This window comes from Petromyzon marinus, chromosome 2, assembly GCF_048934315.1.
Source record: "Petromyzon marinus isolate PM22_M1 ecotype Great Lakes invasive population chromosome 2, UKy_Petmar_22M1.pri1.0, whole genome shotgun sequence".
NCBI lineage: Eukaryota > Metazoa > Chordata > Hyperoartia > Petromyzontiformes > Petromyzontidae > Petromyzon > Petromyzon marinus.
The window spans coordinates 6,886,658-6,911,868 of record NC_133668.1 but is presented as its reverse complement, the minus strand read 5'-3'; the positions used below and the strand labels follow the sequence as shown (position 1 = coordinate 6,911,868).

General features: G+C 42.8%; 1 protein-coding gene across 2 annotated transcripts; it reads left to right on the top strand.

The window, feature by feature from the left end:
* Positions 1-1,479: 1,479 nt before the first annotated feature.
* Positions 1,480-25,190, top strand: LOC116948785 (myosin light polypeptide 6-like). 2 transcript variants are annotated; one of them, XM_032965877.2, is made up of 7 exons: positions 1,480-1,597; positions 1,777-1,804; positions 8,049-8,192; positions 9,229-9,402; positions 10,208-10,285; positions 23,498-23,539; positions 24,149-25,190. In XM_032965877.2, exons 1-6 carry the CDS (start codon positions 1,595-1,597, stop codon positions 23,524-23,526), a joined length of 456 nt encoding a protein of 151 aa, XP_032821768.1. In that variant the 5' UTR covers positions 1,480-1,594; the 3' UTR covers positions 23,527-23,539; positions 24,149-25,190. The 2 variants fall into 2 exon arrangements, with proteins under 2 accessions (XP_032821768.1, XP_032821776.1); XM_032965885.2 differs by lacking the exon at positions 23,498-23,539.
* Positions 25,191-25,211: the final 21 nt, after the last annotated feature.

The following is a 25,211-nucleotide window of genomic DNA, read 5'->3' as shown; positions in this document are numbered from 1 at the left end:
ACTCGGGTCGGACACGTCGCTCAAGTGGATGGTGGCAGGTGGTCGAGATTTTTTTAACTAAAACAACAAAAAACACGCCCGAGATGCACGTCTGCCGCGGAGATGGAGCGATGAAAGGGCCTCGTGTGTGCAGGTGGATCGCATCGCGAGACCGTGAAACGTGGTGGTGGGTCACCTGCTTAAGGAGGCCTTCATCCAGCGGTGGACAGACCACGTCTTAATATGGTGACGGTATCAGCAATCGCAACTTTTACCGCTAGCAGTGCGGATAACGTAAAAACACATAGCCACTTGTTTTTTGTTTAAACACATTCACCCATTTCCTCGGTGGAAACGTGTTCAACGTTGCAATTCCCCCCCCCCCCCCCAACAATTTGCCCCAAGGAATCGCATGTGCGATGTAATGTCAGCTGATTATAAAACAAATAATTGGAAAGCCTCGCAAAAAAAACTTGACTCCAAAAATGGGAATGTTCTCATCGGATTAAATTCTTGCAGTGAATCGCTGCTGCCCGCTACCCTAAAAGGTGACGTAACACGTTTGCTGCCCTGCAAATGACCGTGTCCAAAATTAAGTGATGCCAACGCAGGGAGTGGCCAACAACCTTCGGCTCAATCACTGCAGCGGGGTTCAAAATTCATTCTGCGGTGGACTCAACCTATCATCTTTCCGCGGCGGATAAAACGAATACCGTGATCTTCTCATGAATGTGCAGTAAATTCGACACCTGCCCACGAGACTGGCGAATTCCGACCACGTGTGCTTTGCGGTGGAAGATGAACACTGCGTTGGCGTCTTTGGTCATGGTGCACCTAGCCTGGCACAAGTGGCGAACGACGGTTGTTTGTTTGTTTGTTGTTGTTCAGATGCAGAATATTTGCACTGGAGGAATCCGATGGGCTATATAAAGCTCTTTTTAACAGATGTCCAGTTTCGATTTAAAGCTTTCGTGACTGCATGGATTCATATTCTTGGTTCTTTCGGTAAAGTCACGTAGAAGGGAAATAATAAAATATTTTTTTCTTTTTTTTATATATATAAAATGTTATTGTTTTATTTTATCGGTTATTTTTATTATTTTATTATTTCCCTTCTACGTGACTTTACCGAAAGAACCAGGAATAAGGTGTCTAGTTGTTGCACTGTCATGACTTACGCTGCTAACAAAGTCACGGAATCACTCCAAAACTGCTGTCCAAGACGCGACTCTGTCCCTCTATAAATCCGTCTCTTACCGTAATTGCAATAAGACGAGATGCGTAAACAAACTCTATGAGATGCGCGTCTACACCACACTGCACGGTAAGCAACCGCGAACGCGAGATTACATTTCCTAGCTCGCATAGAGAGACGGGGAGGGGGGGAGGGCACTCTCCGCCGTGCGATTGGTCAAACCCGCAGAGCCGCGCGCGCTGATTGGCCGGAGGCGCCCATTTCGAGCTGCGCATCCGCTGTTGGAAATATAACGCGAGGGCGGGGACGATCTCAGGGCGACGGTGACGTGCCCACGGTGAGGAGGTTACCTCCCCCCCCCCATTCACCCCGCCCCCGGGATAAGCAACAACAACAACAGAAGCAGCGGCAGCAGCAGCGATGGTGAGCGGACGAACGTGAACATTTTAATGGACACATTTTATATATATAAAAAAAGCGTTTGCTTGAAAGAACAAAAAAATATATAACATTACGTGGAGCAATGGTAATTGACCGTACAGCCGCGAGTCGACGATGTGTGACGTGTCTCACGTGTGTCGCTGCGTTTCGCTTCTTTGCAGTCTGACTTTTCGGAAGACCAAGTCGCCGGTAAGTGGCTTGGTGATGGGGGCTTTGGTGATGGGGGCTTGGTATTTCCCCGTTATTTTCACCGCAGGCACGCACGCACACGCACAAAATGACACCATTCCTCTTTTTCATTCGCACGGAGTGTCAAAAACATTGAGCATAGCGGGGGGGTGGGGGGCGGTGGTGGTGGTGGGGGGCTCCTGCGAAGCTGCTTTGCGAACTGTCGCTGTTGCGGGGAGCGGTGGCGCAGCGGTTAGCGCAGCGCCACCGCTGCGCTACGAAGTCGGATATCATCCGAGTTCGATTCCCGCTCACGGCCACCACCACCACCGCTGACGATTATCTGAACCGGTCATGCGCCTCCCCTAGGTCGACTCAGCCTCAAATTGGTACCTGATTCGGTGTGTTAAGCAGAGCTACTTGGGGAGACAAAGACGGCCGGGCGTGGTGCTGGCCACCCACGCCCTCGTGTGCCACACAGTGCCGGTGGCCTTCGTAGGTGCTGCTACTTGTTTTTTAATTAAGCCTTTGTTAGAAGTCTGTCCCGGGGTGTGGCCCACAGCATAACTTTCTGGGCCCTTCACATTTATTAAGTGTTTTTTTTTATTTGATCATGTGTTTTATCATTCCAGATGTGTTCCAATCCATTTTACCCGTATACGTAATTGCATATGCAGAATACCATTAGTAAACATAATGGCGTATGTAAACCGTCGGCAAATATTGAAGGTGTGCCAAACGATGACATAAGAGGCTTGTGTGCTTTTGGAAAACTAAACCGAATAATGAAAAGCAATACAGTATACCAGTGTACCGGAAGAACATTTTAAATCGGTGAATTTATCCACACTTTTTACATGGTCATGAACAAAAAAAAACAACATCTAAAAGTTCCATAATATAGCCTGTAGATGTGCATGCTTGCAATAAAACTGACAGAAAGAGAAACACACGGAGAACAAAAACTCACCTGTTATGGACCGTTTAAAGACAGGTTAAATGGAAATAAAATAACAAAAAATCACGACGTTTCGGCCACAACACAGCGCTGTCCTCCAGACAGTCTCGTCCCTTCACCTGATGAAGGCCGCTTGTGTTGTGGCCGAAACGTCGTGATTTTTTGTTATTTTATTTTCACCTACGTGACTTTACCCAATAGAACCAAAGAGTATGGATCCTAGCAGTCACGAAAGCTTTAAATCTAGAAAGGTTAAATGGACTTGACATGACGCTTTGCGAGACGGGATGAATACACCGTTTAAAAATAAATAAATTAATGCGAACCGACACACCTGATGACGACCGTTTGTGTTATGGTCGAAACGTCGTGAGAATTTTTATTGTTTCATATATATTTTATTATTTTATTGTTTCCCTTCAACGTGACTTTACCGAAAGAGCTAAGAATATGTGTAAGAGTTGTGCTAAGTAAGGACAAAAAGAGGAAGGTTAGTCATGAAAAGCTGCAGATAGAACCTCATCCTGTCTTAACGCCACGCTCACCACGGTTAATATCGGCATTCTATTTACCGGACCAATGCAAACCATGAAGAAGAATAGAGGGGAGACGAATATGTGGGAAAAGTCCATGGGAAATGTGCAAGACTGAATGATTGCGTGGGTGTGTGGAAAGTCAACAGAGAACCATTTGTATGCTGGGAGGCCGTACCTGATTTTTGCATCTCTTAAAGATGAACGCGTTTTCATTTTCACACCCAGTGTGGGCGTTAAACTCTTTTCATATATATAGCTTCATGATATTCTACGGTAGATGGTTGAAATGTTTGAAAAATAGCAGTGCATTCATTGGCAGAATAATTACGTAATCTGTATTTGACGGTTTTTGGCTAACATTAAAGCGTTATATATGCTTGATAGTACACTATACACGCTGTATAAACTGACTGTCGCTTCAATGCGAGTCAACCGTAAAGTCACGTAGAAGGGAAACAATAAAATAATAAAAATATAAAACAATACAATTTATATTTTTATTATTTTATTGTTTCCCTGCTACGTGACTTTACCGAAAGAACCAATAATATGAATCCCTGCAGTCACGAAAGCTTTAAATCAAAATTTGAGCATTTAGTGGCTTTGCTTTATTCAGAAAAACACCGGTAAACTTTAGACTTTTTAACTTTTAATGATGTAGTTGCAGCTTGATTTCTGAAGTAGGATGTTTACATTGCTCTTCCTGTCTGGGCTTGCTTGAAATTAATTTGTTCCAGGCTGGTGCGCACTTGTTATTTTGATAAGATTCCATCTGCAACTACCTGTAAACAATTTTTTTTTGTACTTGTAGAATAGAGTATTTCACTGTATATATATGGGCTTCCGTAAATATACATGCAGAATTTGTGTTTGTTCATATTTGAAAGACGTTAAGGCCATTGGTGCACACAACAGAATTGTCCATGACACATTACTACATTCTCTAATGATAAACGTGTATGTTAAGAATGTATGAATGGGAGCGGAAATGAGTTATCTTTATTGGTTACAACCCCACAAACATGGCATTGTGCTTTGTGGACTATTCAAAGCCATAGTATTCTCCAGAATAAGACGTTGCATATTTTCAGTGTCAAATTTATGAAGTTACATTTATTTTCCTAAAATAAAAACTAATTTATTCGGTCAATATGTTCTAAGACTAAAAGCTGTTTTGCTACAAATGTATCATTGTAGAGTAATAAATGTAGAGACAAAACATTTGATGTCGTCTCATCTCATAGTTGATCTTTTGAAAATATCAGGGCTTACACAGTGATGGGGGTGTAATTTTCATGCTGTTCAACAAATGTAAGATTGTGGGTAGCAATATCCATAAAATCAGTCAAATATAGTGTTGTGTTCTCTGAGTGGGTGTGCATGCTTCCTGGATAAATCCTAAACTGGACAATGATGCAGGGTGGTGAGCTGGGCAGAATCTGCCCCATGACATTTAGATGTTATAATTTTGTCAGTGTACCCTTTAGCCGAATTGGAGATCCATGTCCATGTCAATAAATTATTCATTAGACCCTGATACCGCCACAGGCAAGCCTGAATGGTTTACTCAATGCAGACAGGATGCATTCTTTCGTGTGGTTTTTTTAATACAAGTTCCAACCGTTTGTGTTAAAGGAAATGGCAAACTTGGGCCTGCAAGGCCATTTGTTAGCTTAACTAATGCATGTAAATGCAGTTATAACACGAAGCACAATACATTCCACATTACCCACCTTGTTTAATTAGTAAGAGATGTGCTAATTTCTACTTGATTTGATTTTGGGAATTCACTCATTTAATACGCTTGTTCTTTCAAGGGTTTACCATTAGATTTATATCGGTCTGGCAATGTGCATTTGTTTGACTTCCCAATCCACTCCAAAGCTTTCTTTCAACTTAGTTTGCCTTTATCGTTGATGCCCACAAGTCCGAATGGTGGGAAATATGTGTTTATTTAACCTAAAATTACACAATGACTTGCTACAAGAGTAGAATTTGGTTGTCCAAACAGCTGTCTACCCAACTTTAACCGAAAAGGTTTCAGTTATTAATGTGCCCCTTTGGAAGTTTGTTAGGTTTCATGTAATTGCATAATAGAGGTTTTTGGGTTGGATCACGTAAATATATAAATGTGTCGTTAAAACCCGCCACCACCCAGACACAGCCAACTAGTAAGGGTCGTCACGTAAACAGAACATGCCGAAAGTTTGTAAATGTTGTGGCTTGGCTCTCCAACACACCGGTGTGCTGTACTAGTGACGAATTGGCACGTTCTGTTTACGTGACAACCCTTACTAGTTGGCTGTGTCGGGTGGTGGCGGGCTTTAACGACATTATATATTTACGTGATCCAACCCAAACACCTATTATGGATGATGTTGGTCGTGAAAGCCTACGTGTTAAACCTTCATGTAATTAGTTATGTATGTATTTATGTTGAACTTCTTTCACACCTTATGTAGCCAACCATGCTAATCGGTTATGTATGCTCGTATATAGTGAACCACTTAATACTAAAACAGGATACAATGGAAACAGTTTATTAAAAAAGTGTTACACAAGCATTCACCACAAGTAGGTGTGGTTGAAGCAGACATGATTCCATACAAAAGTTTATATTTGGTGTATGAACGTCTTATCACCTGTTTCATTGCCGGAAAGGGTAAAACCTATTCTTATTTTAAAATATTTTTTTCGCAAGCATTACATCAAAGCTTACAAGCTTGGTTGAATCCTATAAAACATGTTGTTTACTCTACATTATTTATATAAAATCACAATTTACATCCTGGTAGTAGTGATTAAATAATTTGATGAATTCATATAGCCAATGCAGAGCAACTGTTCGATTTTTCAATCAAATTATGTATTCAAAGTAATTTTTGAATATCTCTTTGAGATTGCCATACTTCATTTCTTAGAATGGATCAAAATCACCAAATAAATTGTATAATATGTGCATCCTTTTCACAATCAACTATTCAAGGCGTCCCCATGCCCTTACAGCCATACATGACCACGCTGGTCAGAGAAGGTTGGTAAAGAAACACTCTTTGGTTCTTTCAGTAAAGTCATGTAGAAAATCAAATAGTAATAGAATAAGACGTTTCGGTTGCAACACAAGCAACCATCATCAGGTAAGAATGAATGATAAAACACAGACACGGAAACAACACAGGCAGACACACATGCAGACACACACCAAGGGAGACACACACCAAGACAAACGTCGCATTCTATTATTATTTTATTTTCTACATGACTTTACCGAAAAAACCAAAGAGTAATTCCTGCAGTCACGAAAGCTTCGAATCCAAGTAAAGAAACAGTTCAGATATGGCAGAATCAATCCTCCAATATGACAATATCAAAACACACGTGGTACCTAAGAATGTCAGAGGTCATTGGACAGTTAGGTGGGACTGTGTTGCCAAATGTGCCTTACAACCCAGACTTGGCACTGTCACATTTTGATATCTTCAGTATTTTTAAAGAGTCCTATTTGGGCAATGTTTCGAAGTAGAAAAAAACTGATATACAGGGACTAGGTTGTTGGGGGGCGCCTGCATCGCGCTCCAACAACCTAGTATTCATCATAGAAAGATAAAGTTGTGCACTTACCAACGTAATGGAACGTCTGTCCCTGCTACTTGTTGATTGTGATAGCATATGCGGGGAGAATGAGAAATTGTCGTCGTCGCAAAACAAATGGCAAAGTCGTGTCGGTTGGGGCCAAGTCGATTCTGGGAATCAACACCAAATCGCCTCATTCTCTCTCAAGCGTTCATCATATGCATCATAGCCATAGAGAAAGTTGTTTATATATAAATATCATTTTACATCTGGAAGACTTCATTGAAAACGACATTTCGTGTGAATTTTCTCTCGTCGTGAAGTAGATGTGCTTGCTGGTTGTTCGGTTCGATGCGGACTTTAACTTGTTTGGGATTGCGGGATGGAGATAATGGGCCGTCCATAAATGACGTCACGCACCTGGGGGGGGGGTGTTCAGACATTTGTGACGATGTGTGACGAGGGGTGGAGGTTTGAGAAATATGATGCCACATCAAAATGCGCAACTTTAAATATAGACAACGCGTTCTGCTTCATTGAATAGACTTTTAAAAAAAAATTCTCCTACAACATCAGAGTGCAGTGCCACATTAAATACGCACTACAATGACAATAGCTTAAATCGATTTGAAGCATGTTTTATTTTCAAAATGGAAATATCGTTTTGGGTGGGGGGGGGGGGGGGCGTGCAGAGCTTTGTGACGTCATATTTGGGGGGGGGGTCTGACTTTTTGTGACGCCGTGTGACGAGGGGGGGGGGGGTCAAAAATCCCGTGACGTCATTTATGGATGGCCCCTAAGGCGACATAGAGCTGGCCGTGCGAGAAGACCGCAGTCTGCATATCGATTCCAATGTAATCGAACGTCTGTCCCTGCGCCTCCGTCGTTCATGCAGGGGGCGCGTAGAGGTTTACAGCACCCCCGGCATGAAAACGACTGAAAGTGCAGCGTTCATCATATTCATCACAGATAAAGTTGGGCGTTTGTATGATGTTTGGAAATAGTTACATGATCCTGATTAATCCATGATGGAATGCCAGCCCTGGTTTCACATTGGCATATGTGAGTAGAAAAGGATGTTTTATTTCATTAAATGTAAGAGGGAAAAGTTAGCCATTTTGTGTACCCCTTGTCTTTAGAGAGTGTAACCAGTGTTCTCTGTTTTATATGTTGGAATATGTTTTGTGTGCACTCCCAGACTTCAAAGAGGCATTCTCACTCTTTGACCGGACTGGAGAAATGAAGATCTCTTACAGCCAGTGTGGGGAGGTAATGAGAGCCCTTGGCCAAAACCCCACCAATGCAGAGGTGCTCAAATTGCTGGGCAACCCTAAGCCTGCAGGTACAATGCACAATGCACCACATTCTGTGATCCTCATACCACTACACCACGTTTTATTTTCTCTATTCCTCATCGCTATTGCTTGACAAATTGTAGGAACTGCAATTGTTTAAACTTCTTTGAAGTATATTATACTCAGAGTATGTTGTTTCCTCCAAGCGTTGAGATGAGTATCAGGAGTTTCAATGTCATTAGGGCTGTCGGTAATGCATTATTTATGAGATTTGCGTTCGGAACGGGTTGGTTATTAGGCTCTTAGGATTCGTTGCGTTTTCTGTAGGTTAGTTGCCAGCCACCTCATTGCACAAAATCACAAACTTTACATTAAATACATGTTACCATCCAAGTAGTAATGTAATCAGGTTACCAATGCAATTTTGTAATTTAGACTTGGTCAAGCAAGTTAAAAATAAACGTGCAATCCTTGCATATAGAAAGACATTATTAGAAAATCTATACTCTTGGCCTAAAAGCATTTACAAAATGATTTTAGTCCAAGAGTGGAAAGCCGTAGGACATTGACTTGGTTCCCAGCAAATTCACGATTAATGTCATTCTGTCTGGTTGTTAATGGCATCAAAGGTCCCACCATGACGCTGTTAAAAAGTGTCCCGAAACCGACCCTACAATAATGAATATTTTACGCAGCCACATGCATGTACCCTGTAGACTTTTATACTGGACATATGTGAAAAAGAGCTTCACAGTTCATTGGATTCTTCCAGTCTAAATAAATCAAGATTCTGAGTGATATATATGAATGGGAAAACCCGGAACATTAGGCATACTGCAATTTTTTGTGCAAAATCTATCAATCTTACCAACGTTTTAAGTTAGTTTATTTGTATTTACCCATATTCCGAAGATTCGTGTTTACTGTATGCATTAAAATAAAATACTGCCGTAAATATTTTTTTAGTAAAATAGTGAAGATAACTTTGTCACTGTCTTCATCTGCCTTACCTTTGTTTTTTTAATTAGCAAAGAAATCTCTAGGAAATGTAATTTTGTTGGTATTTGTGTTCGGACTCTACAGAAATGAATGTGAAGATGCTGGAGTTTGAGCAATTTCTACCCATGCTGCAGACTGTCTCAAAGTCCAAAGACCAAGGCACATTTGAGGATTTTGTGGAGGGTCTGCGAGTGTTTGACAAGGAGGGCAATGGCACCGTGATGGGAGCTGAATTGCGTCATGTGCTTTGCACACTCGGTGATTACTCTTGGACAGTGGTCACGATGATCATCAGCTTTTTAAAATTATGATTTCAGTCGGCGAGCCTTGTGTTGTTTATGAAGCAAAGTGAGCCGTAGAGTGAAAAAAATATTGAATCATGGACTTTTTGTATTCACTTTACATATACTCTGCATACTAGCATTATTCAAACCATATATTTTCATTGCCAGTATTGTTATGCGTATACAATTGTAGTCAAGTGTCATGTCAGTAAACGTAATTTCAGTTGGCAATCGGTAAAGCACCGGTCAAAGGAATTAATGTGGACAAGGATTTCCTAAATAATGTACAATGAGCAGTACTCTCACGATGTGTGATTTTTTGTATCTATCACGGATTTTAAACAGTTTTTTGACCCCTGAAGGTTGAAATATTTTCTTTGCCAATATGGCATGTATTAACGTGCAATGTTTTTACATAACAATCTCGTTGGATGGCTTTCCCTAGCTTGAATACTGTATCAACTTGTTTTCTTTTCTTCTAGTGCCTGTATTTTTTTGGAATATTTTAAATGTGACTAAAAATATATGCATTGCTTTTAAATTTGTGTCCAATCCACTATTGGATAAAGGCCTCCCCAAATGTCAGGGCTGTAAAAAAATATTATTTTTGATTTGATTCAAATGTTTTTGGTGATATACAACCTTTAAATAAACATACGCGTTAATGTCGATGCAGACATTGGAATTGACTATACCAGGGACTGAGTCAGGCTTGTTGGCTTGCTGGATGTGGTGTGCTGGAGCTGTTTGTTGACAATGCCATTGTGCATATTGTGCAGGGGAGAGGATGTCAGAGGAAGAGGTGGAGCTGCTGTTGGTTGGGCAAGAGGATACCAATGGCCTTATCAATTATGAAGGTAATGCCACCAGGTGTTTATGACTACTGAGAGTGGAACATTTTACCCTTCGATGATCTCCCATGATTTCAGGAATTCACAGTGCTCATTTGTCACCAGCAGAGGTCAGGCAAGTGCACCATTCTTGTATTTTAATTCTCCATTGCCCACATCTGGATTGAAAATATCAAGAAATGTAACAGCCGCAGCCGCGACATGTCTTTGCTTAACTGATGGAGTTATGTAAGTTACAGTGTGCCATTTTGGTTTCATTGTCAGTCCCAGGAGATTTTGCAGTGACTTGCGTAGGCAATAGAGGACATCATTCAAGTGAAAGGAGGTTGCAAATGAAACTTTCTGCAAAACGGTGATAGTATGTGGTCTAATCAAACCAGGTTACTCTTGAAAACGAGACACCTGGTCTTCAAGTTCTCACCTAATTAAACAAACCTTATTTGAACTAGCCTTTTGCCCGTCCAAGGACGTGTGTATTGCAGTAAATCTGAAACTTGCAAGCGATTAAACAGACAGCGATGTGATATTCATTGCATCAATTCGTGTGCAATTTGTAATGGCGCGGTAATCCCTTGTTCATAATGACGTACTTTTTTACTTCTATGTCTCAATAGTGTTACGGAGATCGCGTGACATGAGGGTTCTGCCTTTGTAGTGAGGGTTGTAAGTTGACGCCACCTAGGGGGGAGGAGGCGCCTTGGCTCCCCATGTGGAGTGACGTCAGCCGCTAATTATGAATGGGGGGGGGGGGTTGTAGGACGTCACCTTATAATGATTTTTAATGAGGGGGGCTGTTCGATGTGAAGTAACGTCACCTGCTCATGATTATTAATGAGGGGGGTGAGGGCAGTTGAAGCCTATCTACGTGACTTTACCGAAAGACCCAAAGAATATTAATTCCTGCAGTCACGAAAGCTTTAAGTCAACATCTGTTCATGACTATTAATGAGGGGGGCTGTTCGATGTTGAGTGACGTCACCTGCTCATGAATATGAATGAGGGGGGGCTGGTCGATGTGGAGTGACATCACGAGCGTTAAGGACATTCCTGGGTGATTATTAAAGTAGGTATTCTTCAGCCACGACTGGTGGTACTATGGCCACCTGGTAAACGGTGGGATTTTTGTTCTCAACCAACTTCATTTTTTTATTCATAATAAAGGTTTTTGGGTTAGATCACGTTTATTTATAAATGTGTCGTAACCCTCCACCACCCGACACAGCCAATCAGCAAAAAAAGTGTCACGTTGACAAAAGACAAATAATTCACTACTTTAGCCCACCGGTGTGTTGAAGAGTGAATCCACATTTACAGTTTGAGTACTCCACCACCCGACACGGCCAGTCAGCAAAAAAAGTGTCACGTTGACAAAAGACAAATAATTCACTACTTTAGCCCGCCGGTGTGTTGAAGAGTGAATCCACATTTACAGTTTGAGTATGACGTTTCGCTGGTAAATACATCCAGCATCATCGAGCTTTCGTGACTGCAGGGATTCATATTCTTGGTTCTTTCGGTAAAGTCACGTAGAAGGGAAACAATAAAATAAGAAAAATATAAAAAATAAAAATTATCACGACGTTTCGACTGCAACACAAGCAATCATCATCAGGTGTGAAAACCACAGCAAGAAAATTTGAAAAAAGTGGCGTTTTTTTTACGTTAGCACCACGGAGCGCGATTTGGCAGTTATTCAGATGGACGAGTCCATCTATGTTCGGAAAAGAGGAGGGGGGAGACGAAAATAATGGATGCGGTCTGAAAGCCACCGTAAGCGTGAACAATCAATTAAAACCCGAAATGGTTTATCAAATCCTTCCAATCATTGCTAAGCCAGAATCCATCTTCTCGGTTGAAATTGTCTCTGTCTTTGTATATGTGGATAGCCTTATGAACGAATCTCTCATGGTAGCCAGATGGCTTGCAAATAACCTCTGACTACACAATCCGCAAAGTTATCACTCCAACCATGAAGAAGGACCCTCTTGAGGAGCCTTTCAAAACCATCACTTTACCCTACATTGCAGGGATCACAAAAAAGATCGCCAAAATCTTGAATAAACACAAGATCCAGGTCCGATTCAACACCTTACATAAAATCCGTGATTTGGTTCTGTCTGTAAAAGATGTGATTCCGGACATACAGTACCATGGCGTCAACAAACTAAGTTGCCTCTGTGGTAGTAGTTACATTGGAGAAACCAAACGACATGTCTCGGACCGCATTCGTGAACACAAAGCAGACCTAAAACACGGTAGGACCAACACCTCGGCCGTGGCAGATCACTGTTATAATTCAGTAGGCTCACATGACATTGACTTCTCCAAGACAGAGGTTCTTTGCAAGCCATCTGACTACCATGAGAGATTCGTTCATGAGGCTATCCACATATACAAACACGGAGACAATTTCAACCGAGAAGATGGATTCTGGCTTAGCAATCATTGGAATGATTTTATAAACTTTTTCGAGTCTTAATTGATTGCTCACGCTTACAGTGGCTTTCAGACCGCATCCATTATTTTCGTCTCCCCCCTCCTCTTTTCCGAACATAGATGGACTTGTCCTTCTGAATAACTGCCAAATCGCTCTCTGTGGTGCTAATGCTAAAAAAACCGCCACTTTTTTCAAATTTTCTTGCTGTGGTTTTTACACCTGATGGTGATTGCTTGTGTTGCAGCCGAAACGTCGTGATAATTTTATTGTTTTATATTTTCATTATTTATTGTTTCCATTCTACGTGACTTTACCAAAAGAACCAAGAATACAACTTAATTTTGTGAAAAACTTCACTTTTTCTCATATGAAAATTATATGCTTATTTTACACTGAGGCTAATGGAGAGAACGAATCCAAAATAATACAAACAAGATGGACAAAAGACTTGAAGCAATACAAGCAAGGCTGTTTAATAAGGCCAAAAAGTGTCATTGCATTGCAACCTTGGAATTTCTGCAACGGTGAATTGTTATTATACCATTCGGTTTTAGTGTCACACTTTATATATATTAAAAAAAAACAATGTTGAGTAATTGGTTTTATATCATATTTGCATTTAGAAATCTTGTAGCCATGGAAACATAAACTTTCATAAGTTTCAAAGCAAAACATTCAAACATGTGTAGTGACTTGTAGGATCAATACTGTGTATACACGCACACGTGTGACGTCACTATGCGGGGGAGCGTCACTATTACGCGGGTCTACACACACACATGACGTCATCCCGGCTGGAGGCGGGAATGACGTCAGGGCTGTTCTGGACTCGGGAGGCCACGGGGGTGGTGTGAGGTCGTGGCACTCTCTGTGATCCCGGCTGGACACGTGACCGGATCCCAGTGGGGGCCGGGGGCCCAGGGGGCACCTCGGGGGGCACGTGGACAGCAGGGAGGCTTCGAGGGTTCTCGAAGGGAGGTGTGGCCAGGGCGGAGTCCGGGCACGCCGAGGCCCATATAAGCAGCCTCCTCACGAGGTTCGAGGCTGCCCGTATCAAGAATGAAGATGCATCGTGAAGATGCCAAGAAGAGTCGAGCCTCCAGTCAGCGGACCTGTCCGTAGCCCACCTGGCTGGGCCACGCTAGAGTGTCTGAGAGTTAGAGAAGTGTGTGTTAGCTGGAGTAGGTCGGTGGTCACCACCCTATGCATAATGTAAGAGTTAACGGTTGTGTTCAATAATAAATAGTGTTGCCTCCCAAAAAGTCGTGTGCGCCTAAATTCGAACTTATTACATTTGGTGTTAGAAGTGGCTAACGTTAGGTGTTATCCTAGTCAGTATAATATGCGCACGATTACTACAACTTCCCTGGACGCTTTCACACGATGGGGACGGCGGGAAGATCATCTTCCGGGCAGCCCCGGGGTCTGCAGCCCCGGTGAAGGAGGAAGATGGCGCTGCAGACGGGGCAGCGGGACGCACATCACGTCACTACTTCGCCACCATTGAGAGAGAGAGAGCGCCGGAGCTGGAGGGGTGAGGACGCCGCCGCTGCTGCGGCCGCCAAGATGGCGGCCGGTCGGGACGCGGTTCCCGCCAAAACGCCGTTCCTGCCATTTTCAACACCTGCGGAGGGAGATCTTCGGCCATCTTGGTGGCACCCTGTCGCAAGAGGATGCCATGCTTACCATCCAAGATTCTTCAAGTTCCACCCTGCCATCCTTCGTGCCTCACAGCCTCTAAGGCGAGTCGTGGCACAATGCACCTGGCCATAAAACACACCTCACCCATCTTGCGTACGCCAGGTTGCGTTTGCGTGGTTTTTTTGCTCGCTGGGCTGCGGTACGTGTTTTTCTGGCTGTGTGAGTGTAGGATGAACGCGGCGTCCGTGCTCATGTTGTGCTGTGGCATTTTTTTGTGTGCGGTTACGGCGTCGGGATCGTTATCTTGATGGGGCAGTTAATGATTAATTCGGTTGTGTCGAGTGTCCCGAGGCCCTGTTATTGGCTCGCAGCGTGACATTGGGTTTTTTTCAGATCTAGATTTTTTGTTGTTGTTGTGATTGCGATGTGCCACTTTTCTTAACGATGTGTTGATTGTATGGGGCTTTTGTCGCAATCGCGATGTGCGGACTGTACGTACTACATAGTCTGTCTCTCTGCACGGATATGGGTTGTGAGGTACATTGTTGTGATCCTTGGTATGGATCGTTAAATTGTGATGGTGACATGTGGTGCCAGTGATTTGGATTGTGCTGCTGGCTGTGGCTTGTCTGGGGCAAAGATCCTGACCAGAATGTCCCTGTCATGGTTGCGTGTTGACACGAGTGTGGTTCCGTCATGCTATAGCTGATGGTTTGACCTGACAGCCCGGAGATTGAGACACTCCGTGGCGTGTCTAACCTAGTGGGCTGTGCGCTCACATGGCTCGGAGAGTTGTGGTCCCATCATGCTGTGGTTGGCGGCTTGACCTGATGGCCCGGAGATCGTGACACTCCAAGGCGCATCTGAGAAAGTGAGCCAGAGGCTCAGGGAGCTTATGGTGAGTTGCTCTTGAGTTGGGTGCTGAGACCCGTGGAAATCCCGTGGTTGATGTCGTAAGGGATTTTTGTTTGGCAGGACCGGTGTGATTCGAACTCGCTGATGGGTTCTGTTGTATATGTAGGTTATGAAAATTTGATGAAAATATTAAAAATTAAATGAAATTTGAAATTTGTGTAATTATCCAATATTATGTTTATTGATGTAATTTATGCTAATTCAAGAGTATCACGTATTAATTTATGCGAGTGTTTGCAATTATGCTAATGCGAGCCGTTATGATAATTAGGCCCCGCCTCACTGACGAGGTTGTATTATCAATCGGAATCATGCAATTAATCGTATGCAGTTATGCAGGTATTGTGAGCATGCCAGATTAAACTCGGCTTCGCTGTTTATTCTCGTATTATCGATCAGTATAATACAATTATTCTCGCTTTAACATTTACGGAGTATGTATTAGTGTGTTTATATTAGGTCTCCAGATTCATATCTCAACGCAGAATACAGTTCTTATGCATATATTTCAGGAAAGAACACACAACAACTTCTGCATTAATATATATTTTTTTAAAGATGCAACTCTCGGCTTGGAATTCCAACACAGTATCAACACAGTATCATCACGACTGCGTTGTTTCACTTTGATAACAGCACATGTGATTCATTCCCCCGCGTAACGCGAGCCCAGTTGGTGAGAGAGAGAGAAGCTAAAAACATGCATATGCTATTCTAAACAAACCTTAACTTTATAATATGCAAATTCGTATATTTGAAAATTGCCCACACCGTCCTGCATTCATTTATAGATCTATAAGCAACCTTCAAGGCAATTCTTATCCGTTGTTTCACTTTGGATATCAGAGCAATTAATTCTTATGCAGCGTAACACGAGCACGTGCGGCAATTATGAACGAAAGGTACTTAAAGATTATATGATCATATTCATACGAAAAGATAATCAAAACAGTTATTATTCCCAAAAGCACAAATATATCAATAGATCCATCGGCAAGATTATATGATTACAGAAATGGCTTGGAGTGAGGTGTGCGATGGGGTGCACGCTTTCCCCTGAGATCCTTATCTTGGGCTAACTTTTAATTAATTGTGGACCAGATCGCCTGATAAGGAAACCTGGTTGGACACGCTATTCCCCCCCCCCCCCCCCCCCCCCGTGAGCGTAGCTACGTGGTGAAAATGTCAAGGATTAATTCGTATTGATGGATCTGTTGGTAATTTATGCGATTAGAAGTACAACCCAAGACAAAATAATTAAGAAGGAAGAAATATTATTAATGTACTTATGAATGATGGACTGTTATCACCTGATCTGCAGCGATACTCCCACGGCCACAGATGGTTCACGTTTTGACGATTAGGCTTTTGTTCCTGACTCGTGTATGGGTGAGGGATATGGATTATGTAGAATAGTCAGTGTTCGAAGTTGATTCTTTGCATCAAACAGTCGCCTGGTTTGTCGTGTGGTGGGGGGCAGTGTGCGTCATACATATCAGTTGATTCTTCTGTCACAGTGGTCGATTTGGGTTCGGCTGACGTAAGTTGGCGAGCCGACACGCTGCTGCAGTTGCGATGGTCGTCGGCAGATGGCGCTCACGGCCCGCTGCAGCTGTCAGCGATGGTGGTGCGCCGTAGGTAGGCAGCCGGCTCACGGCTCGCTCGTAGTGGCCGTGTTGCACGATCGGTAGATGGCGCTTGTCTGCTGGTCGCTGGCACGGTTGTATCGTTGTTGTGATGATTGCTGGTTACACGTTATCTGGCGCTGGGCGATACGTTTGTTGCGAATTTTCTTCTGATGGCAGATTCGCACCGTGTAGCCTGTCGCTAAACAGCGAATCTCGCTGTTCTGGTGAGTTGTAGAAACTTCTTCTGCGTCGACGGTGGTTGATCTTCTGCCGAGATGAGTTGAGCTGGTCCGCTGGTCGCTGAGCTTGTCCGCTGGTTGATGAGTTTGTCCGCTGGTTGATGAGTTTGTCCAATGCTGTAGCATCCTATTTTATGCCAAAATCTCTCCCCTTGGCTCCTCCCCACAAGGCGGAGCTCCTTTTGATTTAGCTGTGTGTCGTGGTCTGGAGTGTGTGTGTGTGTATGTGTGTCCATATGTGTGTCAGTGTGTGTGTCATTTACGGCATGGTTCTGTTGCCCTCTTTCCATTAACCATAAAAAACAGATGTTACAAATCGTCTCGAAGGCGTCTCTCTGTCTGTGTTATACAATCTGGAGGGAGGGGCGAGATTCCCCCCTGTATGACCTTTTCCGACGCACACAGGTTGAGTTAAGGTTTTTAAGTTAACATTTTATTCCATCATAGTTTGGTATTGTACCACTTACAGTTATGATTCTGTATGTGACTCAAGGTCTGTTGTGTTAGTTTTCCGTCGTGGTGTTTGATTTTATTTCAAGGGAAGGTGCTCTCCTGAGCGTATGCATATTCTTATCACGTGCTGCGGGAAGACATAGACGGCCGGGGTCTCTTTCTCTCTCTCTGGCTAGCCCTCGGTTGTTCACATATCACTTGGTTTAATGTTTAACAAGTTTGTGTTTTACCCTATTATCCTGGCTCTTCTTCAGTTTTTATTAATTTCCGTCATTCCGTGTGTAAGCTTTCATTTATCATTTTATTTCCGATATCCTGAATATAGTTCACGGTGAACCACGTTAGCATTAATGTTCTGTGTGATATGTATTAATATTCTTTTCTTTAACTTAAAACTAGCTCGCCTGAGGTTTTACTGACGCACGCTGCGCATTCTGAGGTATTTCTCCCCCTGCCCCCTCCTCTCTGCTTGCACGGGGTACGCACCGTCTCCCTGCGCAGATGGCCTCAATAATTCTCTGGCCCTGTGTTATTCTGCTCTCCCGCGCTTCGGGAAGACAAAGACGGCCGGGGTCTCTTTTTCTCTCTCTCTAACCCTTGAGTTAACTCTGCATTATTATTATTTGCTTACGTCCTGAGGTTAGAGAATTCGTTTTGACTTTCGTAAAAATTCTGATTGCCATACGCTTCGGGTCAAGTTGTGTAGAAATTATTAAAGATGGAAATAACATTTCGTATTGAATTAATAGATGGGTAATAGTTCATTGATGTAGCTTGTGGCCTGGTTTTTAATTGGAGTGAGCGTGGGGATCGATAATTTCAGCTTATTCCTGTTGTTGGATTTTGAACTTTAATGTTACTTTAATAGCAATGAGGGGAAAAAAAATGGTTTAGCGGTCGGCTTGGCTATGCTTGCGGGCTGACGAAAGGGGCGAACTCTCGGTGACCCCGGGTGTCTTTGTTACGTCAATCCTGCTGTCTGCTTGCTCAGCGCTCGGTCTGTGACCTCTGACCCTGGGCATGTTTGTGAACTGTCAAAATAATGTCAGCAGGTCATGGTAAATCGTCCCTTGGCACTCTGGCGATTCTCCGATAGCCAATGACCCTTCTCTGGCCATGTCTTTTTCAATGTTGTTTATTTATATATTTATGGCCTTTTGACGATTTCCATCTGTGTTTGCTGCGCTTGTGTGTTTTCATTAATTATTTATCCTAAAAAAATATCGGCAAATATTCTTGTTGATATTAATTGTGGAAAAAGGGGCATATACAACAGTTCCTGTCTGTTGTTGCTCGACAAACGAAAAAAAAACCCAATATTTTTTTTGTGGGAGGGTGGCCCTTGGGTTCTATGTAGATCAAGGGTGCATGGGGCTGTAAATTGCCGCCAAGTGGTGTTGCTCTCTCCGCTCGATTGTGTGCAGCCAGGGGCTGCATTGTGAGTTGGAGTGTGTGAGCGATGTGTCTTCTCAGCTTGGTTGGGACAGCTGATTGCTGCAACGCGAGTCTTGGAGAGATACTGGTTTAAATTTCCCCCACTACGGCCGATACGTGCGACGAACAGCGGAGACGTCGGAGGGTGTAAACATGGGATTTGGCTTGTCTGTTGTGATTCCAAAAGCAGTATACTGGGATGCAAGTGCGGGGAGAACCGCGGAGATATGTGTGTGCGCGGGAATGCCGTTCAAGCATACGGCCGCCATTTTGTACGCGCGCGGGAACCACGGCGATGGTTGCGCGTTGGGCTGCCATTTTTTATTGACGCGCGGGGGAAACCGCGGAGATGTTCGCACACTGGCCCGCCATTTTGGGCGTGCGCGGGAAACCACAGCGATGTTCGCACTCTGGGCCGCCATTTCTGGGCAAGAGTTGGCATTTTTTTTGCATCATGTCGATTTCACATATTTTGTAACGAAAAATGTAGATACTGGGGCAACCCTGAAGTGCGACTTCTTTGCCCAGTACATGGGTCAACCTGGAAGCATGACTTCCTTGACCCGGGATGTTGTACAACATCCAACGTTGTACCTTTGGGTGCAGCATACTGGCTCGACCTTGAAGCGTGACTTCCTTCAGCCAGTACATGGGTCGACCCTGAAGTGCGACTTCTCGATCTGGGACGTAGGGAGACGTCCGGAATGTTAAGTGGTGTGTGTTGGTGGGTGTTAGACTTTCGGTCTTCGCCCAATTGCCACCTGTGGGGTGGAACGGTAGAGCGGTGTGAGACCCTGCCATCCATGGGGTGGTTGTATGATTTTGGTTTGATTACCGGTGTTGGTTGTGCATCCAACGCGTCGGAATCTATGTATTTTTGTTTTTCTTTCTTCCGCCGGGTGGAATACGATCAGCTTCACTTCCCTGGGATGGGTGGCTGTCGTGTCCGACGAGCTGAGGCGCAGGCTCGTGGTGCTGTGCCTCAGGAGGTGGTTTCTTCTCGTCGCAGAATTCCTGCACCTGCCGCCCTTGGAGTCGCCGGTTGTGCGGACCGGATGTGGACTTGAAGGGGGGAGTGGAGCACCCATACGTCACTTCTGCTTGTCCTGTTGCCCAACTCCTGGGAAGGGGCCGTGCCCTTTTTGGGCCTTTTTCACGTTCCCCCAGGATCTCCAGGGCGAGCGTGCTCGCCTCCCCTGGGGGCTTGCCCACGCGAACTCGTTCGAAGACCTTGTTGATTGCCTACACCGTTGTCAAACAGTCACATTCATATGTCGGTGCATGCGTACAAATTCACACGGATGCGCTGTGCTGAGGGATAAGCGGGTTGACCAGTTATTTTTGGTGGACATGTGTTGTTGTTGGTTCCCCTCGTTCCATATGTCCTTCCTTTCCCCACTCTCGGTGTGTGTACATATGTTTCTCGCGGTAATTATTATCGGTCGCTGGTTATTTATTGACGTTGTTGTTGGAAGCACACTGTTTTTTTCCTGTATTGTCACAGCCGGGACGGCTGGTTTTTTTACATGGGAGAGGGTGATGTAGTGACCTGTAGCATCACTACTGTGTACACACGCACACGTGTGACGTCACTATGCGGGGGAGCGTCACTACCACGCGGGTCTACACACACACATGACGTCATCCCGGCTGGAGGCGGTTCTGGTCTTGGGAGGCCACGGGGGTGGTGTGAGGTCATGGCACTCTCTGTGATCCCGGCTGGACACGTGACCGGATCCCAGAGGCGTGGCCGGGGCGGAGTCCGGGCACACCGAGGCCCATATATAAGCAGCCTCCTCACGAGGTTCGAGGCTGCCCGTATAAAGAATGAAGATGCATCGTGAAGATGCCAAGAAGAGTCAAGCCTCCAGTCAGAGGACCTGTCCGTAGCCCACCTGGCTGGGCCACGCTAGAGTGTCTGAGAGTTAGAGAAGTGTGTGTTAGCTAGAGTAGGTCGGTGGTCACCACCCTATGCGTAATGTAAGAGTTAACGGTTGTGTTCAGTAATAAATAGTGTTGCCTCCCAAGAAGTTGTGTGCGCCTAAATTCGAACTCATTACACATGTTTCTCCTAATTTATGGAGATGGCGGTAGCCAACTTTTGGTTGAAAATGTATATACCACGATGCCTTAAGAATACAGTTTTCAGTTTGTGCATTTTCCTTGCATTGCCATGGATCAAAAACATGATCTCTTACAAAGAACATCGAAAATAAGGTAAAACGTACACAAATCATGGAGATATGCATGCTGCAAAGTTATCCGAGAGAAATGAAGAGGAAAACGTGGATCATAAAACCAACACAAATTCTATACATTGTATCGACTGCTAAGAAAGTTAAGCAGGCCTGGCCAAGACATTAATAGGGAAGACATTGAACAAGACTAAGGACGGAGTGGCAGTTGAAGGAGGGGGCACGCCCCAATAGCATGTCCACCTCGAACATTGAGCCATGAGCTTAGCTCGCATGCAGGAGATAGAAATTGATGACAACATTGTTGAATCACTGGACCGTGAGAGAAGGGGAGAGACTTGCAGAAGCCTTAATCCAGAAGTGGTTAGATCAGTGCTTATGATGATGATAGTACTTATTGAGTACAGACTGCAATCCCCTGTCAGAACACGTAACTTTTATTGCTAGCAGTGTGGCTACAGTTAATGCCAGCCACTTTTTTTTTACGTATTACCACCTATTTGGTTTCTCATTAAGCACTTTCACCTTATATTCTTAGTTTTTTCGGTAAAGTCACGTTGAAGGGAAACAACAAAATAATAAAATATATATAAAACAATAAAAAATTCTCACGACGTTTCGACCATAACTCAAACGGTCGTCTTCAGGTGTGTTGGTTTGCATAAATTTATTTTTAAACGGCGCATTTATTTATTAAAAAAAAACACGTTAGCGCCACGCGCAACGATTTGGCAGTTTATTTAGGACTAGTCCATCTATATTCTGAAAAGAGGAGGGGGGAGACGAATTTTTTATTATAATGTATGCTGTCTGAAAGCCACTGTAAGCATGAACAATCAATTAAGACCTGAAATGGTTTATCAAATCTTTCCAATGATTGCTAAGATAGAATCCATCTTCTCGGTTGAAATTGTCTCTGTGCTTGTATATGTGGATAGCCTCATGAACGAATCTCTCATGGAAGCCAGATGGCTTACAAAGAACCTCTGTCTTGGAAAAGTCAATGGCATGTGAGCCTACTGAATTAGAACAATGATCTGCCACGGCCGAGGTGTTGGTCCTACCGTGTTTAAGGTCTGCTTTGTGTTCACGAATGCGGTCCGAGATATGGCGTTTGGTTTCTCCAATGTAACTACTACCACAGAGTCAACTTAGTTTGTAGACACCAGGGTATTGTATGTCCGGAATCACATCTTTTACAGACGGAACCAGATCACGGATTTTATGTAATGTGTTGAAACGGACCTGGATCTTCAAGATTTTTGAGATCTTTTTTGTGATCCCCGCAATGTAGGGTAAAGTGATGGTTTTGAAAGGCTCCTCAAGAGGGTTCTTCTTCATGGTTTTTTTTTCACCTTATTTGTCTTCTCATGCCTCACCGCTCCTTACATCTCTCTTGTCTAAGAAATGTCAGGTAATTGAGAAATATATTAGCCAGGATCATCATTTAAACTCTAAAATTGGAGTTGGAATGACAGCCAAGGAAGGAACGATTTCAATACAACAACCACCAAAAAGATATAGCAATGAGATCAGCTCATGTACAGGACCCAGATGCTTTGTGGCATCATATGACTGCGAGGGATGGCAATGATGTGGGTAGGCTTTCATCCACGAGTGGATATAATTTGGCTGAAAATAATATGAGCTGGAACATTTCCATACTTTGCAATGCAGTATGTTGCTGAAATGACAGTACTCTGTTTTTTTTACATTTGCTGCCACCCCACAGCCACAACAGGCAGTTGCACTTCTTGAGCAATCCAAATAAAACTGTCATTGTCTTAATTTATGTGGTAGGATATATTTTTTTCTTCATAAGGCTGACTGATTACACTTATTGCATTGATACAAGTTTACATGGGCAACTTAATCTTAAATTGTAAATGAACATTGTAATTTTGGTAAATGTACCCGAGGTTTTTTGTAAGCTCAGTTTTATTGGAATTGTATTTTTTTTTATTTAAAGCTCTCGTGACTGCAGGGATTCATATTCTTGGTTCTTTCGGTAAAGTCACGTAGAAGGGAAACAAAATAATAAAAATATAAAACAATAAAATTCTCACGACGTTTCGACTGCAACACAAGCAATCATCATCAGGTGTGAAAACCACAGCAAGACAATTTGAAAAAAAGTGGCATTGTATTGTTCATGGATGGTGATTTCTATAAAAAAAAGAATCAGGAAGGGAGATAGGTTGTGCATTTGAATGTGAAATATCTTGGGTTTCAAAACAATTCTTAATCTGTTACCCATTTTGATGTTTTTCTTTCAGATTTTATTAGACACATCATGTCTGCCTGAGAAGCCCATTATGGTATGCGTGATGCCTTTTAATCTGCCTTGATGTCAACATATTTCCAACATCTAGCTGGCCTGAATGGATTAAACCATGAGTATTTGGAAGGGTGTTCAAATGTGACCACCTGCATTGTTTATTGATGCAAAAATGTCATATCAATGTAAATACATTATTTGGAAATATGGTTTTTAACTACTAAATTAAAAGCATTTAATTTCTACTTTTTTACGTCTATGCTACAAACCTTATTCTGTTTACACATACACTGCTGATGTGGCTGTTTTATAGTATTCACTAAAGCATTGTAAATAAAATATGTTAGTATTACTTAGATTCATTTGAAAAATCAATTCAGAACCCTATATAATTATCCACAATTATATCGCTAATGTAATGGATATTACACCGGTTCATAATAAAATAAATATATGATAAAAATCCCAAAATTTCAGGCTAAACTGTACATTATATTTTTGGTCCATAGGTTTAAAAAAAAATAAGCCAAAGGTCAGGAGTCATTTGTGGGAAATAACACTTTATATTTTGTTCTACTATTAATAGGAGAGTGGGATTGTAATGTACCTGAAGTAGTCTAAACAATTGCAATGTTTTGTGTTTTTACAGACTTGGTCAAGAATGTGCTAAACGGTTGAGGGACCATCGAGACTGATGTCATCAGATGACCCATCTTCATTCTCCTGCTCCATGATATCCCCTTAGTATTATGGCAAATGTAATACGCATTTTATACAGTGTGCTTGCTGCTATAAAACAAGCACCTTTATACAAAAAGTCTCTAATCTCATCATTCCCGATGTAAACTACATTCCCTTATGTATCCTACATACACTTTTTTTTAATAAACTCATTTTCCATATGATGTATAAGTACGTCATATCAATAGTATCTTTGGGTTAGCTGTGTGGAGGTGAAGTCCAATGTGAACGCAGGCTTTCGTTCATAGTTTCAATTATTTGGTATAGCCCTGTGAGCCATTCGGCTCTTGAATCGGGTGCAACCGCAACAAACAAAAAAACTAAAACATGAACAAGAATACATCTTAAAAGTGACTTTGTGCATGTGCAGTGTGTGCACGATGTTTTAATGTTAATTTTAACCTATAAATAAGGAAATAACTCAACGCGTTTGTCAATAACACCGCCATAAAATAAAAAAATAGGCAGCGTTTCAAGAATTGTCCTCCATAGCACATAAATACGGGGTTGTCAGAAAAGTCTCCCATTTAAAGTTGCAATTTCTATTGCCTGTGACCCAATCTGACCCATCTGACGACTGGCAAATTCATCGGCAAGAGGTCTATTCTGGTTTGTAATGAACTTTGGCCACATAAGTGGGACTGTTTGTACCTGTACTAATTAACCACACAGCTGACCCAAATACTGTAATGGTATGACTGAGTACAGCCGTGAAAGCCTAAAACTGAAATCGGTAAATCATGTTGCAACTTTAGTGTTGCCTATGTATCGTGTATGTTTTTTGTTATGCATAATGCAACATTTGGAGAGAAAAAAATTGCATGTTTTTTGGTGTCTTTATGGCTACCTGTCCTTGTACACTTGTCCGCATTCTTAAAATATATAACTTGTTTTATTTCAGTAATCCATTTCTTGGTTATATTAAAATAAAATTCACAAATAGCAAACAACACTGCTGGTATTGCTTTTAT